Source organism: Oryctolagus cuniculus, chromosome 12 (assembly GCF_051225735.1).
Source record: "Oryctolagus cuniculus isolate XC-2025 breed Fujian yellow rabbit chromosome 12, ASM5122573v1, whole genome shotgun sequence".
Lineage (NCBI taxonomy): Eukaryota > Metazoa > Chordata > Mammalia > Lagomorpha > Leporidae > Oryctolagus > Oryctolagus cuniculus.
Window position 1 is genome coordinate 108996899 of NC_142878.1, and position 18589 is coordinate 109015487.

An 18589-nucleotide genomic window follows, 5' to 3' on the forward strand; every position below is an offset into this window, starting at 1 on the left:
AAGCAATATACTTGATAAATATAGATGTGACCTCTTGTTTCTGGTCTGGCATAAGGAATCTTCACTGTGTCCTAACAATGACTAAGAAGCTAAACAAGGGAGAGCCTGGTGATTCAGTCGCTGGTTGAGGTGTTTGTGCCCCATATCAGAGGGCCTGCGTTTGAGTCCTGGCTCCACTCCTGCCTTCAGCTTCCTGGGAGGCAGCTGGCGATGACTCAAGTAGCTGGGTCTCTGCCACCCACACGGGAGACCTGGTCCCTGTCGTTTTATTTCGTGGACACTGACTAACTGACTTTAAGATTCATGTGAGGGGCCAGGGCTTGGCGTAGTAGGTTCAACTTCTGCCTGAGGAAGTTTCTTAAAAAACTAAACATACCAGGGTCCGGCGTTGTGGCATAGCGGGGTAAGCCGCCACCTGCAACGCTGGCATCCCATCTGAACGCCGGTTCGTGTCCCTGCTGCCCCACTGCTGATTCAGCTCCCTGCCGTCGCCTGGGAAAAGCAGCAGAAGACGCCCAAGTATTTGGGCCCCTCCACCCATGTGAGAGACCTGGAAGAAACTCCTGATTCTTGGCTTCAGCTTGGCCCAGCGCTGGCTGTTGTGGCCATCTGGGGAGTGAACCAGCAGATGGAAGATCTCTCTAACGCTTTAAATAAATAAGTCTTTTAAAAAACCGTAAAAATATCAAAAGATCCAGCATTGATAGTCCTTAGTGTTCACCAGACGAACTGAAATCCTCTGTCCACCCAGAAGCCTGCACACAGCTGTATTCGTAACTGCCAAAACTTGGCTAGCAACCGAGAAGTCCTTCACTGGACAAACTGATGCCTCCAGACAGTAGGATGTTGTTCAGCATGGAAAGAAATGAGCTGTCAAACCACGAGAAGACAAGAAGGGGCCTAAAATGCATATTGCCGAGGAAGGGAAGCCAAGCTGACTCAACTCTATGACATCCTGGAAAAAAATGCAACAGTTAAACAGGAAGACAGGAATTAGCTCATGCAGGATCGACGCCGTGGCATAGTGGGGAAAGCCGCTGCCTGCAACGTCTGCATCCCATACTCTGAGCTAGTTCCCTGCTAAAGGCATGGGAAGACCAGCAGAATATGACCCAAGCGCTTGGGCACCTGCCACCCACATGGGAGACCTGGATGAAGCTCCTGGCTTCGGTGTAGCCCACTGCCGGCCATTGTAGCCATACGAAGAGTGAGCCAGCAGATGGAAGACTTCCCTGTCTCTCTCTCTCCCTTTTTCTGTAATTCGGATTTTAAAAATAAATAAAACTTTTTAAATGAGCCTATGTGTGTGAAAGGGGCCTCAGGAAAGCAAAGCACCTGTGGATAGGAATGTAGTGGCCTGGTATTTTACACAACAGAGTCTTGCCCATGTATCAGCCTTCTGCCCCAGAGAATGTCTGCCTGGTGCCAAGGGGGGTGCCCAGTCTAACACTGGGACACAAAACCTTAGGAGGAAGTTCACCTGTTTCACACCCAGGAAGCCCTTCATTGAGGAAAAGAGGGTAGGGGGAAGGAGAAACGGTGGGAAGACTGGGGCCCCATACCCTACAGGTATAGGGTTCCTAGTAGGAACGTGGACCAGGCACTCTGGAGAGGTGCCCATCTGTTCTGACAGATCACTACCTCATTGAACCTAGCTACCTCACTTACTGCTACTCTGTCTCACCCGGAATCCCTTTCTCACGGGACTCCAAGAACCTCTATTCCAGCCATCGCTGCTAACGAAACTATGGAGTCAGTTCAAGGATCAGTGGTTTCCAGGAGTTCCCAGGAGGGAGAGGGAACAGTGGAGCTTGGAGGACTTTGAAAAGGGCAGTGGCTTCTCTGTGTGACACAAGATGGGTGTCGTTAGACATTTGTCAAGCCCCCAGAATGTACACTGTTGAGAGTGTGCTAATGTAAACAGACTCACGGTGACAGTGTGTCGGTGGGTCCGTCATCAGCACTGTGGCACAGGGTGCCCACGCAGGAGAGAGGCTGTGGGTGTCTGCCTGTGCAGCAGACCCGTGGGCACTGTATCTACTTTCTGCCTTCTGTGTCTGATACTGTATCTATTGTTTCCTGCTCACTATAGCCCCAAACCTCCAACTAACAAAAGAGCCAGGGCCCTTCCAGCCTGGTGAATCTGGTGATGCGTGTGTGTGCTTGTGCTTATAATCCTCTAGGAAGTAGAAGCCTTCCCAACTGGTTGGAAGGGTTGCTACTGGACCCCCAAACCTGGCTCACTCGCCCGACGTGTGGAAGAGCCCATCTCTGACGACAGGGTGGTTGGAGGACGGTAGGTATTTATGTACAAAGTTCAGAGCGAGATCCCGGTTGTCTTTGCTTAAGGGGTTGGGGTAAAGGACTTTACAGACTGGAGTTGGGGCTGCGGGGTGCATGTTCAGCTCACGTCCAAGTCCCTGGTTGGCCAGGGATGTCCTGCCCTTCAGGGAATGTTTATAATGGCCAGGCAGCTTCAGTTGGTGGTGCTGGTGGGGTTTCCATGCAGGTGGTAGGTTCTAACCAGACCTGGAATTCCCTCAACAACCTCCAACAATGCTGGTCAAGGTTCTTATTTATTAGAGAAGGAAATGAGAATCTTTAGGGCCAGCTGTACCACCCCCTCAATTCACCCCCCCTTTTTTTTTGACAGGCAGAGTTAGTGAGAGAGAGAGACAGAGAGAAAGGTCTTCCTTCCGTTGGTTCACCCCCGAAATGGCCGCCATGGCTGGTGTGCTGCGCCGATCTGAAGCCAGGAGCCAGGTGCTTCCTCCTGGTCTCCCATGCGGGTGCAGGGCCCAAGCACCTCCACTGCACTCCCGGGCCACAGCAGAGAGCTGGACTGGAAGAGGAGCCACCAGGACAGAATCCGGCACCCCAACCAGGGCTAGAACCCGGGGTGCCGGCGCCGCAGGCGGAGGATTAGGCTAGTGAGCCAGGCGCCGCCAGCCCCAGTGGATTCCTTTTGTTACGCGTTGATCCTAGAGGACAGGCGCGGACACCTCGGGCTAACAGAACTACCAAGACTGTAAAACGCCCAAGGGAGGAGCGTGGCGCTTGTGCATGTCCCCGGAGCAGCCCAGCGCAGGCTGGCGGATTCGCTTTTTTTTTTTTTTTTTTAAGATTTATTTGAAAGTCAAGAGTTACACAAAGAAGGAGAGAGAGAGAGAGAGAGAGAGAGAGAGAGAGAGAGAGAGAGTCTTCCATCCGCTGGTTCACTCTCCCAATGGCCGCAACGGCCAGAGCTGTGCTGATCTGAAGCCAGGAGCCAGGAGCTTCTCCCACGTGGGTGCAGGGGCCCAAGCACTTGGGCCATCTTCCACTGCTTTCCCAGGCGCATTAGCAGGAAGCTGGACCGGAAGTGGAGCATCCGGGACCCGAACCAGCGCCCATAAGGGATGCCGGCACTGGAGGCGGCGGCGGCGGCTTCACCCGCCAAGCCACAGCCCCGGCCCCCAGACTGGCGGATTCTAACCCCACAAAGGCGCCGCAACGGATCCACCGCGGCGGGACTACACCGTTTCCTGCCAGGTCAGGGCAGTTGGCCCTTAGCGTGTCCCCCGGCTACGAGCTAGCAAGGACCCAGCAGGACCCCAGCAAAGTCCTCGCTGGCGCTGGGCCCCCGTGGGCCTGGGCCGTGGAGTCGGAGTTCAGGCGCACGATTCCAGCCAAGACTCTTTCCCGCGTACGTGGGCGGGAGGGGTGTAGATGGCTGGCTGCCCACGCCGAGTTTTCGGAGAGCCACGCCCTCCCAATCTCTCAAATTTCCCGGGCGCCACGCCCCCTCGGCTCCCGGCGCGCCCGCTCCGAGCCGTCGCGCCGGAAGTGACCTCACGACGGCGGCGTGGAGACGCGAGGGCGCTTCCGGCGGCGGCGGCGGCCGTGGGGGTGGGTGTGGAGAAGCCCCCGCGGCGGGTCCTTTCCGAGCTGAGTTGCCCGCTTGGCGTGCTGCGCGGAGGAGGCCGAGCCCGGACGGCGCGGAGGTGGGAGCGAGGGGCGGCGGCTGCCGTGTGGGTGCTCGTGGGACGGCGCTTCCGGGGCTGCGCGCCGTGGAGACCTTGCGTGCGGTGGCGCGAGCCGGGGGCGGCCCCGGGTTTGGGTGGGCTGGGAGGCGTGAGGCGTGAGCGGCCTGGGCTCGCTCCGCGCCTCGGTGTGTCCTCTGGCTCGGGGGGAGGCGGGGAGCAGCGCGAGCGTGCTCGTGACCGTCGACCCGCGGTGACCTCGCGGGTGGAAGTGTGTGGGTGCGTGGGAGGCGTGGCGCTCGCCGGCCTGGCCTGTGGGTCCGCCCCGGGTTCCGCGGCGCCGAGCCCTCGCGCGGCCGCAGGTGAGGAACGCCCCGGCCGCAGGGAGTCTGCTGTTTGCCAAAGCCGGGTGTTCATCCCACCGGGACAGCGGCGCCTTTCGCCTGGGAACTTCGTGTGTGTTTTTTTTTTAATTGGGGGACACAGGATTCTCGTTGGCTGGTTTCTTTGGATGGAGTGGACATTTCCTTTGGGTTACCCTTGCTGGGGGGTGGGGGGCTGGAGGCGAGAAGTGTCCGACACTGTGGCCGGATGCGTTTTACATCTTCACTCCGGACATTTTCCGTTTCATTAAAAAAAAAAAAAAAAAAAAAAAAAGCTGGTTGCAGCTCTCCGGTCGGACTCGGCGCCAGTGTGCCAGCACCTGTGGTTTCAAAAGCGTTGCGCTAACATGCCCGAGGTTTCTTGTGTTGCCGAGGTTCTGTGTCTCAGAGCGGGTGCCGCAACCCTGGGGACGGCGTGTCGGTTTCTCGAGGGGTTTGTTGAGCGCTTTCTGATGACCCGGTGGGCAGCCGGGGGCGATTGGCCAGACCGTGGCGGACCTGGGCGCACCTCCGCCTGCAGAGGCCTGCTGGGTGGGCCCCGCGCGGAGTGGGGTCCGGGGTCGGAGCTGGGACGCCGAGTGCGGCCTGAGCTCTGCCTGGAAGCGCTGCTTTTCAGGCCGTGCCTCTGCGAAGTGCAGAGGGAGCCGGCATTTGGTGGAGGCCCGACTGCCCAGCGCTGGTAAGGGGGGGCCTCTGCCGACGCGAGTCCTCGCGTGGGCCCCGCGCAGTGCACGGCCCCTCGGTGATGGGGTGGGGCGCGGCCACGCGTTCCCTTCGGGGAAGACGTGATTCCTGATGCAGCCTCTGTGGTTCATGTACTTCTGTCTAGGTTTTCTGTTGCTTCTTGAGTTAGTTCGGGTCATTTTTATCATTCTGGGAATTTGCCCGTTCCCTGTTTTTCCTTTTTCTTTTTGAACTTCTGTCCATTCCAGTTTTCATACAGAATTGTATCCTGAAGCACAGGTCATCAGACTTCTAGTTTTTTTATTTTTTAAAAGATTTATTTATCTGAAAGGCAGAGTGACAGAGAGAGGGAGAGACAGATTTCCATGAGCTGGCTCACTTCGCAGAAGGCTGCACGGCCAGGTGGGCCACGAGCCTGGAACTCGGGCGGCGTCTCCCATGTGGGTGCAGGGCCAGGGGCTTGGCCGTCTGCTGTTTCCCAGGTGCATTGGTAGGGAGCGCGATCAGAAGCGGAGCAGCGGGACGGGAGGCGGTGCTCCCTGGTAGGGGTGCCGCTGTGCCAGACATGAGCCCCCATGAAGGTTTTCTGTGAAGAGCTGGAGGTAGGCCTTGTGGGTGTGTGCTTTCTGTCTTTACGGCTAAGCTCTCCTTGTAGTGCAGAAACCCCCATGGATGATGGGCAATTGAGTGTGGCTGTATTCCAGAAAAGCTTTATTGGTAGCGGGCCAGATTAACTGATTCTTAGCCATTCATAAAATAACAAATTGTAGAGTCAAAAGCTTTTTGGTACCTAATTATCACATAGTCAGGTGTATGAAAGAGCAGTGTGGGGGCTGCGCCGTGGCGCAGTAGGTTAATCCTCCGCCTCCGGCATCGGCATCCTATGTATATGGGCGCCGGATCTAGTCCCGGCTGCTCCTCTTCCTATCCAGCTCTCTGCTGTGGCCTGGGAAAGCAGAAGATGGCCCAAGTGCTTGGGCCCCTGCACCCACGTGGGAGACCCGGGAGAAGCTCCTGGCTTCGGATCAGCTTAGCTCCAGCCATTGCGGCTGTCTGGGGAGTGAAGCAGCGGAAGGAAGACCTGTCTCTTCCTCTCACTGTCTGTAACTCTACCTCTCAAATCTTAAATAAAATCTTTGGAAGGAAGGAAGGAGGGAGGGAGGGAGGGAGGGAGGGAGGGAGGGAGGGAGGGAGGGAGGGGAGGGGAGGGTTGGGGAGGGTTGGGGAGGGTTGGGGAGGGGGGGAGGTGTGGAAGTTGATGCCCTGGCTTGACTACCACTCTGTTCCAGTCTGAAGACTGGGACTTCACTTCCGAGGTGTTCTAGAGGGGATTCATGCATTTTTGTTGCTGTGTTTGATTTTTTGAAATGTTTTTAATTTATTTGCGAGGTAGTTACAGACTGAGAGGTAGAGACAGACAGAAAGGTCTTCCATCCGCTGGTTCACTCCTCAGATGGCTGCAACAGCCGGAGTTGGGCCGATCCGAAGCCAGGAGCTTCTTTTGGGTCTCCCACGCGGGTGCAGGGGCCCAAGCACTTGGTCTGTCTTCCATTGCTTTCCCAGGCCTTAGCAGGGAGCTGGATCAGAAGAGGAGCAGCCGGGACTGGAACTGACACCCATGTGGAATGCCGGTGTTGCAGGCAGAGGATTAACCCACTGCGCTGCAGGGCTGGTGCCGCTGTGTTTGATTATTATTATTTTTTTTGACAGGCAGAGTGGACAGTGAGAGAGACAGAGAGAAAGGTCTTCCTTTGCCGTTGGTTCACCCTCCAATGGCCGCTGCGGACGGCACACCGCGCTGGTCTGATGGCAGGAACCAGGTACTTATCCTGGTCTCCCATGGGGTGCAGGGCCCAAGCACTTGGGCCGTCCTCCACTGCACTCCCAGGCCACAGCAGAGAGCTGGCCTGGAAGCGGGGCAACCGGAACAGAATCCAGCGCCCCGACCGGGACTAGAACCCGGCATGCCGGCACCGCAAGGCCCTTAGCCTAGTGAGCCGCAGCACCGGCCGCTGTGTTTGATTGTTTACAGGCTTGGTCCCATGTGTGAGCAGTAGTAGTCTCGTTGCTGAAAGGAGATATGTGAACGGAAATGCGGTGTGTGATACGCGATGTGGACTTCCTCCTGAGGCCTTTTTTTTTTTTTTTAAGCAATTTTTTTTAAAGATTTATTTTATTTTATTTGAAAGACAGAGTTACAGAGAGAGTTAGAGACAGAGAAGTCTTCCATCCACTGGTTCACTTCCCAGATGGCTGCAACGGCTGGAGCTGGGCTGATCTGAAGCCAGGAGCCAGGAGCTTCTTCCAGGTCTCCCACGTGGGTGCAGGCGCCCAAGGACTTGGGCCATCTTCTACTGCTTTCCCAGGCCATAGCAGAGAGCAGGATTGGAAGAGGAGCAGCCGGGGCTTGAATCGGCGCCCATATGGGATGCCGACGCTTCAGGCCAGGGCTTTAACCTGCTGCGCCACAGCGCCGGCTCCCCTCCTGTAGTCTTAGAGGTGAGTCCTGTCCTGTGGTTGAGGTCGTTGGGACTCAGATCATTCACCAGGTCACACTGCTTAAGGACGTCCAAAAGCGAACCAGTGCTGGGATGTTTGACCTCGCAACTCTGCTTTTTTTCTACTGTTGCCTATGGAATATGGAAGGTGGGGATTTAGTACTAGAATTGTGCTAGATGCTTTCTTTTCTTTTCTTTTTCTTTTTTTCAAAGATTTATTTATTTATTTATTTGAAAGTCAGTTAGAGAGAGGAGAGGCAGAGAGAGGGAGAGAGAGAGGTCTTCCATCCACTGGTTCAGTCCCCGATTGGCCGCAACGGCTGGATCTGTGGCTGATCCAAAGCCAGGAGCCAGGAGCTTCTTCCGGGTCTCCCACACGGGTGCAGGGGCCCAAGGACTTGGGCCATCTTCCACTGCTTTCGCAGGCCATAGTAGAGAGCTGGGTTGGAAGTGGAGCAGCCGGGTCTCGAACTGATGCCCATGTGGGATGCCAACACTGCAGACAGCGGCTTTACCCGCAATGCCACAGCGCTGACCCCATCTTTTTTTTTTTTTTAAAGATTTATTTATTTGAAAGGCAGAGTGACGGAGAGGGAGAGACAAATCTTCTATCGACTGGTTCACTCCTAAATGGCTGGCCACAGTGACAAGGGCTGAGCCTGTCTCCATGTGCTGAGCCTGTCTCCATGTGGGTGGCAGTACTTGGGCCACCTTCTGTTGCCCTTTTTTTTTTTTTTTTGGACAGGCAGAGTGGACAGTGAGAGAGAGAGAGAGAGAGAAAGGCCTTCCTTTTTGCCATTGGTTCACCCTCCAATGGCCGCCTTGGCCGGTGCATCACACTGATCTGAAGCCAGCACCTGGGCCATCCTCCACTGCACTCCCGGGCCACAGCAGAGAGCTGGCCTGGAAGAGGGGCAACCGGGACAGAATCCGGCGCCCCGACCGGGACTAGAACCCGATGTGCCAGCGCTGCAAGGTAGAGGTTTAGCCTGTTGAGCTGTGGCGCTGGCTAATGAAAGACTTCTTTATAAAATAAACCTCCTTGAAAAGTTCTTTTTTCACCTACTTGAAAGGAAGAGCAAGAGCTTGATCTTCCATCCACTGACCCACTCCCCAGATGCCTGCAGCAGCCAGTCCTGGGTGAGGCTGGAGCACGGGCACCTGCAGCTCCCACCTGGGACCCCGCAGAGGTGGCAGAGACCCAAGTACTTGAGCCAGCAGAGCCGGCATCTGCTGGCTCCTAGGGTGCATTAATAGGAGCTGGATTGGGAGCGGAGCAGCCGGGGTTCAGACTGGTGCTCTGATACAGGGTGCAAACACCCACAGTGCTAGCCCCACCGAGTCACGCATTCATGGTCACACTTTATAGAGGGGAGTGTCTGAGAAAAGGAAACGCAGTTAAACATTCAGTGGTTACTTTGAAAATTTTTATTTATTTGAGAGAGCGAGCTCCCATCCTCTGGTTCACCTCCTGGTTGCCTGCAACTGGGAACCAAGTTCAGGTCTCCCATGTGGGTAATAGGGCAGGAACACAATGGCTGAGCCATCACCACTGATCACAGGGTCTGCATTGGTGCAAGTTGGAATTTGGAGCAAAGCCAGGCACTGAACCCATGAATTCCCACATGGTATGCGGATGTCCCAACGCAGTGTCTTTTTTTTTTTTACAGGCAGAGTGGACAGTGAGAGAGAGAGAGACAGAAAGGTCTTCCTATGCCGTTGGTTCACCCTCCAATGGCCGCCGCGGGCAGTGCACCGCGGCCGGCGCACCACGTTGATGGGAAGGCAGGAACCAGGTGCTTCTCCTGGTCTCCCATGGGGTGCAGGGCCCAAGCACTTGGGCCATCCTCCACTGCACTCCCTGGCCACAGCAGAGAGCTGGCCTGGAAGAGGGGCAACCGGAACAGAATCCAGCGCCCCGTCCGGGACTAGAACCCGGTGTGCTGGCACCGCTAGGCGGAGGATTAGCCTATTGAGCCATGGCGCTGGCCCCAACGCAGTGTCTTAACCACTACGCCAAATGCCTGTCTCTGGTAGTTCCTTTAAAGCATTTTTTTCTATTATAGAAATAAATGGGAAAATATATACTTGTCAACTAGCACTCACATTTTCAAAGTGTTAAAATTTCTACTCAGTTTTTATTAGCCTAATATAAACTTGACTGCATAACATCAGTGTTACTGGTCCTGGAGGCAGATTTGGTGCATTTTTTCCTCAGCTCAGTATAGAAATAAAATACTGGAAACAGTTTACAAAGAAGCAGAAACTATTTTTTTGTTCATTCAGTTCCTAAATGATACACGTTGGAGGTGGTTGTTTTGCCTATAGGCTAAGCTTCCATCTGGGACACTCACATCCCGTATTAGAGTGCTAGGTTCAGTGCCTGGCTCTGCTTCCAATTCCAGCTTCTGCTAAGGGGCACCTGGGAGCCGGCAGGTGAGGGCTCAAATGTTTGTGCCACCCACATAGCAGAACTGGAGTTGGTTCCCAGCTCCTGGCCGGCCCAGCCCTGGCTGTTGTGGGCATTGTACCAGCAAATGGGAGCTCTGCCTGTCTCTCTCGCTCCCTTTCTTGTCTCTGATCTCTGAAATAAAATGAAAACAAGATGTTGAATGGAGAAATATAAGTCCCCCCCCTTTTTTTTGTATGACTGGTGAATTTCTGGTGTTTTAAAATGCTTGTTACTACAGGTTTTTATTCTACAGCTATCTAAATTAAGTATCAGAGAAGGCTTATGATGGGGTATTAATGACAGCAAAGGAAACTTGTGCTTCTGTGACATGAAATAGACAAAGGCTGACAGGAAAGGGACATGAGCCTGAAGTGTGTGTGCTCTGTGCTCTTCGGCAGCATTGTGAAAGCTGCGTTGTATTGGAGACTTTTTTGCTGTCTTTTTTTTTTTTAAGTTTTTATTTATTTATTTGAGAGACGGAGTTAGGGAGGGTGAGAGGGAGAGACAAAGAGAAAGGTCTCCCTGGTTCAATGGTCGCAACCGCTAGGACTGTGCTGATTGGAAGCCAGGAGCCAGGAGCTTCCTCCAGGTCTCCCACGTGGGTGCAGGGGCCCAAGCACTTGGGCCGTCTTCTGCTGCTTTCCCAGGCCATAGCAGAGAGCGGGATGTCAAGAGGAGCAGCCAGGACTTGAACTGGCACCCATATGGGAGGGCTTAGCCTACTATGCCACAGCACTGGCCCCAGCTTGCTCTCTTCAATATTTACACGTCCGTGGATAATTGTTGCCCCGGGCGGTGGGCATGTGGGGGTTCCGTGTGTGTGTGTGTGTGTGTGTGTGTGTGTGAAGTCTTCTCTACTGTAAGGATCCTGTGGCTGAGCCTGCTGCGGCACTGCTGCCTTTGTTTCCTGTTTCTCGACCTGGCTCGTGGCACCGGCGCGGGAGAGCACTAGAGGAGGGCTTGGCGCCGACTCACCCTGGGCTGGGCTTGCTCATGCTTTGCTTCTTACGGGACAGACGCTTTACTATATGAACGTTCTTTTTATCGAATCTTCATGCGCTTTTTTTTTTTTTTTTTTTTTTTTGCTCTTTTTGCTTCTTTTAGACTTAACATTTTATGTAGGCATATGTCTGAAATTTGTATTTGAAAACAGCTTGAGGGCTGGCTCCGCGGCTCACTAGGTTAATCCTCCGCCTGCAGCGCTGGCATCCCATGTGGACACCGGATTCTGTCCCAGTTGCCCCTCTTCTAGGCCAGCTCTCTGCTGTGGCCAGGGAGTGCAGTGGAGGACGGCCCAAGTGCTTGGGCCCTGCACCCACATGGGAGACCAGGAGAGGCACCTGGCTCCTGGCTTCCGATCAGCACAGCACCGACCGTAGTGGCCATTTGGGGGGTGAACCAATGGAAGGAAGACCTTTCTCTCTGTGTCTCTCTCACTGTCTACAACTCTACCTGTCCAAAAAAAAAAAAAAAAAAAAAAAGAAAGAAAGAAAAAAAAAACGCTTGAAAAGTATTTTATTTCTTTTTTGCAGGAGTCACGGAAACCAGTGGTGTTTCCTTTGTGCTCAGCGTGTATGTTAGGTTTATTTCAACTTCTATTTCCTGACTTCCGTGATTCCAGAGGTGTTAATTTCATTTCTTGTATAGGATTTCACGCGGAGGATGCTTTAAAAGTGCTGTATTTTTAGAACCATTTTCAAGAAGAGCCAAGGCATTTAGGTATAAATAGATACTACAGACTTTGAGTGGCTAACTTCTGTCACATTTACTGTGTCTAGCTTCACTCATTGATTAAATCCCTGAATTGAGTTCCTCTTATATTCTGGGTGCTCTTACTGGCTGAACAAGACAGATAAGGTCCTTTGCCCTCTTCTGGTAGTGTGCCGCACACTGTGAACCGACAAGTTGAGGAGAGGTGTTGGAGGGCGGTGCTGAGCAGCCAGGGAAGGTGTCTTTGAGGCGGTAAGGAGCTTCCAGTCCCCGAGCGGAGGAGAGGAGAACGTTCTGGAGATACCTGGTTCGTAGTTCTCGAAGAGCAGCTCCAGTGGGTTTGAGAGCAAGGCAGGGGCTGTCATGCCTGGAGAATAGTTAGGGTGGGGGAAGTGTCATGATTTCTGTAACGTGAAATGTGATAGGTCAGACATCTTTGTTTTCCATTTTCTTGGTTCAACTATTCGGCAGACTTTGCCTTTCTGTATATTTTAGAATCAGCTTTCCAGTTTATTTTGGTTCACAGTTTGTATTTTTTTTTGTTTGTTTGTTTTGTTTTTTTTTTTGACAGGCAGAGTGGACAGTGAGAGAGAGAGACAGAGAGAAAGGTCTTCCTTTGCCGTTGGTTCACCCTCCAATGGCCGCCGCTGCAGCCAGCGCACCGCGCTGATCCGATGGCAGGAGCCAGGATCCAGGTGCTTCCCCTGGTCTCCCATGGGGTGCAGGGCCCAAGCACCTGGGCCATCCTCCACTGCACTCCCTGGCCATAGCAGAGAGCTGGCCTGGAAGAGGGGCAACCGGGACAGAATCCGGCGCCCTGACCGGGACTAGAACCCGGTGTGCCAGCGCCGCAAGGTGGAGGATTAGCCTATTGAGCCACGGCGCCGGCCCCACAGTTTGTATTGATGCATACGTCATTCTGGGAGAGTTGGCAGCACCTCACTGAATCCTTTCGTCTGAAGGTGGAATGCGTCTCTCCGCCTAGGTAGACGCCTCCTGCTTCCCAGCAGTCCTTGCTCGCTTTCCTCGTAGAGTTCCCGCAGCTCATCAGACTTATTCCCAGGCATTCTGTGTTTCTAAAACCCTGTTGTGTTCTCAGTTCCCGGTGTTGTCTGTTGCTGTTATATGGAGTCCAGCTGGTTTTTCTGCATCGAGCTTGTGTTGTGGTCTTGCGAGCTCATTCTTGGAGTGAGACTTGTTTCTCAGCGTTCTTGGGTATTCCATAATCATGTCATTGCAGATGTGGACCGTTTGCCTTCTCCTTTCCAGTGCTGAGGCTTTTTGTGTCGTGTTGTATTGCACTGGTTGGGATCTGCAGTGATGTTAAATGGAAGCACACGTGGTCAGAGAGCAGATGCTTGCTTGGAGGGAACGCGTTCAGTATTTCACCATAAAGTATGATGTTAGCTGTCATTGCTTTGTAGACACTAGCCTCCATGCCCTCCACATATCATAGATGGGCGTTGGATTTTACACTGCCTGCATTTGGTGACCACATATGATTTCCTCATGTATTTTGTTAATGTAATGATGGAAGACATTGATTATTTGTTCACTTTTAAAGATTTATTTGAGAGGTAGTTACAGAGAGAGGCCTTCTGTCTACTGTTTCACTCCCCAGGTGGCCACAATGGCTGGAGCTGTGCTGATCTGAAGCCAAAAGTTCCTCCAGGTCTCCCACATGGGTGCTGGGGCCCAACTACTTGGGCCATCTTCTACTGCTTTCCCAGGCCGCAGCAGAGAGCTGGATCGGAAGTGGAGCAGCTGGGACATGAACTGGCACCCATATGGGATGCTGACACTGCAGGCAGAGACTTAGCCCATTACGCCACAGCGCCAGCCCCGATTCTTTTAAATTAAGCTTTATTTTGAGATACTGATAGAACCATATGCAGTTATAAGAAGTAATACACAGGGGCCGGCGCCATGGCTCATTTGGTTAATCCTCCGCCTGCGGTGCCGGCATCCCATATGGGCACCGGTTCTAGTACCAGCTGCCCCTCTTCCAGTCCAGCTCTCTGCTGTGGCCCGGGAAGGCAGTGGAGGATGGCCCAAGTGGTTGGGCCCTGCACCCACATGGGAGACCAGGAGGAAGTACCTGGCTCCTGGCTTCGGATCGGTGCAGCGCCAGCCATAGCGGCCAATTGGGGGATGAACCAGCGGAAGGAAGACCTTTCTGTCTCTCTCTCTCACTGTCTATAACTCTGTCTAATAAATAATAATAATAAAAAAGTAATACACAAAGATCCCATATATTCTGCCCAGTTTCCCCCACTGGGCACTTCTTGTAAGGCTGTCACAGGGTCACTGCTGGTGTGTTGACATTGACGTGGTCCAGCTGCAGGACACTTCCTTACCACAGGGCCCCTCCCCTTGCCCTCCTAAAGCAGCATCAGCTTACCCCTCCTTGATCCTGGAACCACGCATGTGTTCTCCATTATTTTTTTCTCAAAGACGTATTTATTTGAAAGGCAGAGCAACCTAAAGAGAGAGTGAGACAGAGAAAGAGCTCTCCCATCCCCTGGTTCACTCCTCATGGCTGTCACCACTGGGCCAGGCTGAAGTCAGATTATAGCTCCATCCAGGTCTCTCACGTGGGCAGCAGGGGCCTGACTACGTGGGCCGTCACCCTGCTGTCTTCCCAGGCACAGTAGCAGGAAGCTGGATTGGAAGCGGAGCAGTGGGGACTCAGAGCCGGCACTGTGATACAGGATGTTGATGTCTCAGGCACCGGCCTAACCTGCATGCCACAAGACCGGCCCCCTGCTCTCCATCTCACAGCTTTGTCATTTCTAAAGTGTTGCATGAATGGAATCTTGTAGCATGTAACTTCTGGAGGGGTCGGCGCTTTCCACCTGCCCCCACTACATGGATATACAGCAGATTATTGATTGACCAGTCAAAGATTGTCTGGGTTGTTTGCAGTTTGCTGCTGGTGCAAGTAAACCTGATACTAGCACTTGTGTATGGTACGGGTTTTTGTGTGAGCGTCTGTCTTCCTTTCTCTGGGTGCATGACCCATGAATGTAGTTGCTGGGTCACACAAGAGCTGTGGGTTTGGATTTTTTGTGAGTCACCAAATTGTTTTCCAGAATGGCTGCACCATTTACCATTCCCACTAGGAACGTAGGCCTGACAGTTTTTCTGTGTCCTTGGCTAGCACTTGGCGTTACCACTGTTATTTATTGATTTTTTTTTTTTTTTGACAGGCAGAGTGGACAGTGAGAGAGAGAGACAGAGAGAAAGGTCTTCCTTTGCCGTTGGTTCACCCTCCAATGGCCGCCGCGGCTGGCGCGCTGCAGCCGGCGCACCGTGCTGATCCGATGGCAGGAGCCAGGAGCCAGGTGCTTTTCCTGGTCTCCCATGGGGTGCAGGGCCCAAGCACTTGGGCCATCCTCCACTGCACTCCCTGGCCACAGCAGAGAGCTGGCCTGGAAGAGGGGCAACCGGGATAGAATCCAGCGCCCCAACCGGGACTAGAACCTGGTGTGCCGGCGCTGCTAGGCAGAGGATTAGCCTAGTGAGCCGCGGCGCCGGCCCTATTGATTTATTTTGAAGGGCTGGGAGGGAGACAGCTTCCATCTGCTGGTTCACTTTCCAAGTACAGTTGACAGCCGAGGCGGGGCCAGGCTGGGGCCAGGCACTGGGAACTCATTCAGCCTTCAGCATGAGCAGTAGGGACCCGTGTACCTAGGGCACCAGCAGGGTTTGCATCAGCAGGAAGCTGGAATCAGACGCAGAGTCAGAACGTGAACCCAGGCGCTCTAATATGGGATGTGGGTAGACAAACAGTATTTTTTTTTTTTTTAAGATTTTATTTATTTGAGAGGTAGAGTTACAGACAGTGAGAGCCAGAGAGAGAGAGAAAAGTCTTCCATCCATTGGTTTATTCTCCAAATGGCTGCAATGGCCGGAGCTATGCTGATCTGAAGCTTGGAGCAAGGTGCTTCTGCCTGGTCCCCCACGAGGGTGCAGGGGCCCAAGCACTTGGGCCATCTTCCACTGCCTTCTCAGGCCACAGCAGAGAGCTAGATTAGAAGAGGAGCAGCTGGGACTAGAACCGGCGCCCATATGGGATGCTGGCACCACAGGCAGAAGATTAACCTGCGCCATGGCACCAGACATATTTAAGATTTTATTTATTTGAAAGAGTTAAGAGAGAGAGAGAGGTCTTCCATCCACTGTTTCACTCCCTAGATGGCCGCAATGGCCAGATCTGCACCATTCTGAAGCCAGGAGCCAGGAGCTTCTTCGAGGTCTCTCACATGGGTGCAGGGCCCAAGGACTTGGGCCATCTTCCATTGCTTTCCCAGGCCACAGCAGAGAGCTGATTTGGAAGAGGAGCGGCCAGGACTAGAACCGGCACCCACATGGAATGCCTGCGCTGCAGGAAGAGGATTAACCTAGTGCGCCACGGTGCTGGCCCCCTAACCTTGCTTATTGATATGTGTGCTCTTGGGGCTTGTGCTGTGGTGTAGTGGGTAAAGCCGCTGTTTGCAGTGCTGGCATCCCATACAGGCACCGGTTCAAGTCCCGGCTGCTCCATTTCCAATCCAGCTCTCTGCTGTGGCCTGGGAAAGCAATAGAAGATGGCCCAAGTCCTTGGGCCCCTGCTCCCGTATGGGAAACCCAGAAGAAGCTCTTGGCTCCTGGCTTCGGATCTGTTGCGGCCATTTGGAGAGTGAACCAGCAGATGGAAGATCTCTCTCTGCCTCTGCCTCTCTGTAACTCTGCCTTTCAAATAAATAAATAAATAAAGTCTGTCTTTAAAAAAAGCCCGCATGCTCCTGCTGGAAGCAGTTGTACCGGTTGTTTTTGTGCTCTATCACCTCAGTTAAGGATGTGACAGAGTGTGTATAGTTAAGCAGTGTTTGACACAGAGCCTGCCGTCGTATCTACTGTCTGAATTTAATGGAAAATCCGTCCCTCGGTGCACTGAATCGTTGCCTCTCTTCACAGTGCCCCGGCATCGGCAGCATGGCTACTGACTGGCTGGGCAGCATCGTGTCCATCAGCTGTGGCGAGAGCCTGGGTGTCTACCAGGGCAGAGTGTCCGCCGTGGATCAGGTCAGCCAGACGATTTCTCTCACGCGGCCTTTCCACAACGGGGTGAAGTGTCTTGTGCCCGAAGTCACCTTCAGGTGAGTGTCCCGACAGATCTCCCCTGCCTGGCCTGGTGTTCTGTTGAGTGGGAGGGGGTCTGGCTGCCAGAACCCCCTTCCCAGGGCCTTGTCAGGCGGGAGCGCCTGCGGTGTTGGGTCTTGACCTCAGCTGCCATCTGGTTCAGCTGCGACTCTGGCTTTCAGCTAACGATTAGGGGTTTGCGGAACTTTACTTAACTCTGTCAGTGTGCAGTAGTATTTAAATGGGTCAAATTCAGAGCAACTTTTTTTTTTCGTTTATGGTTTCTCAATTTTGTATTTGGGATCTTTGTTAGCTTTCTCCCCGTGTACATGTGCCTCTGTGTGTAGATTTGTGTCATGGTGTATCCCCAGTGCGTATTGTAACCTTGGCTGAAGCCCCCAGGGATGAGCAGGGCCTTTTCTCAGTATTTGCTGGTGAATCTCGACTGGACTTGTGCCTTCACTCGCCTGTGTTCACCGGTTTGGTGCAGGCAGGTCCTGTTTTTTTTCTTTTTTCTTTTTTTTTTTTTTAAAGATTTTGTTTATTTGAGAGGTAGAGTTACAGACAGAAGGAGAAACAGAGAGGTCTTCTTCCGTTGGTTCACTCCCCAGATGGCTGCAACAGCCGGAGCTGCACTGATCCAAAGCCAGGAGCCAGGTGCTCCTCCCTGGTCTCCCATGCAGGTGCAGGGTCCCAAGCACTTGGGCCACCCTCCACTGCCTTCCCAGGCCACAGCAGAGAGCTGGACTAGAAGAGGAGCAACCGGGACTAGAACCGGCACCTATATAGGATGCCGGTGCCGCAGGCGGAGGATTAGCCTACTGCACATGGTGTCTGCCCCAGATCCTGTTCTTACGTACCTGAAAAGGAGAGGGAGGCTGTGGGGTAGGAGCTTTCTTGATTTGCTGAGCACTCCCCTTCCCCATACCTGCCACACATAACCTCTCCCGTGGGTACACCCACTCCCACTGTGTGCAGGGCTGACCTTACATGGCTCTGCGTCTTCAGCTCTGGCCTTTCTCCTGGCTCCTTTCTCCTGCATTCTCATTCCCGGGCTGCTCCCATGGTAACACTCTCTTTGCCCTGACCTGGCTTTGGCTGTCAGGTTTTGCCTGTCTATCCCCTTCCCTTTTTACCCACAGTCCTTTGCAGAGCAGAGCAGTCTGCCTTCGCTCTCCAGCGCCTCCTGCCCTTGGCAGCTGCTAGCTGACTTTATCATCTTAGGGAGTAGCTGCTGTCAGGGTTGCAGCGCCCTAACCGCCCGCTTTAGTCTCGGTTCTAATCCTGTCTGAACGTACTTTTCCTTTTTAAAAAGGAGAGATAGATTCAATTATGAAAGGCAGACATTTAGATGGATCTCCCACCTGCTGGCTCATTAATCTAAATGCTCTCAATAGCTGGGGCTGTGTTGGGTGGAAGCCAAGACCAGGAACTCAGTCTGGGTCTCCCACATGAGCGGCAAGGACCTGCGTACATGAGCCATCACCTGCTGTCCCCTAAGGTGCACGTTAGCAGGAAGCTGGAATGGAGAATGGAGACGGCGCTCCAGTATGGCACCGCTGCATCACAAACAGTGTCTTTTTTTTTAAAAAAAGATTTGTTTTATTTGAAAGAGTTACACGGAGAGAGGAGAGGCAGAGAAAGAGAGGTCTTCCATCCATTGGTTCACTATCCAATTGGCCACAATGGCTGGAGGTGCGCCGATCCGAAGCCAGGAGCCAGGAGCTTCTTCAGGGTCTCCCACGTGGGTGCAGGGGCCCAAAGACTTGGGCCAAG

General features: G+C 53.5%; 1 protein-coding gene across 6 annotated transcripts in view; it reads left to right on the plus strand.

Moving 5' to 3' along the window:
• The first annotated feature begins 3808 nt into the window (after positions 1-3808).
• The window catches only part of EDC3 (enhancer of mRNA decapping 3), a 59596-nt gene continuing 44815 nt past the window's right edge, over positions 3809-18589 (plus strand). For 2 of the 6 annotated variants that reach the window (XM_089310855.1, XM_051834621.3), the window contains exons 1-2: positions 3840-3983; positions 16649-16830. In XM_089310855.1, coding sequence (XP_089166981.1) covers positions 16667-16830 — 164 coding nt within the window. In that variant the 5' untranslated portion in view covers positions 3840-3983; positions 16649-16666. Of the gene's footprint in view, positions 3984-4104; positions 4325-16648; positions 16831-18589 lie in introns of those variants that run through there. The other 4 variants (XM_089310856.1, XM_070054667.2, XM_089310854.1 and 1 more) reach the window with 4 other exon arrangements.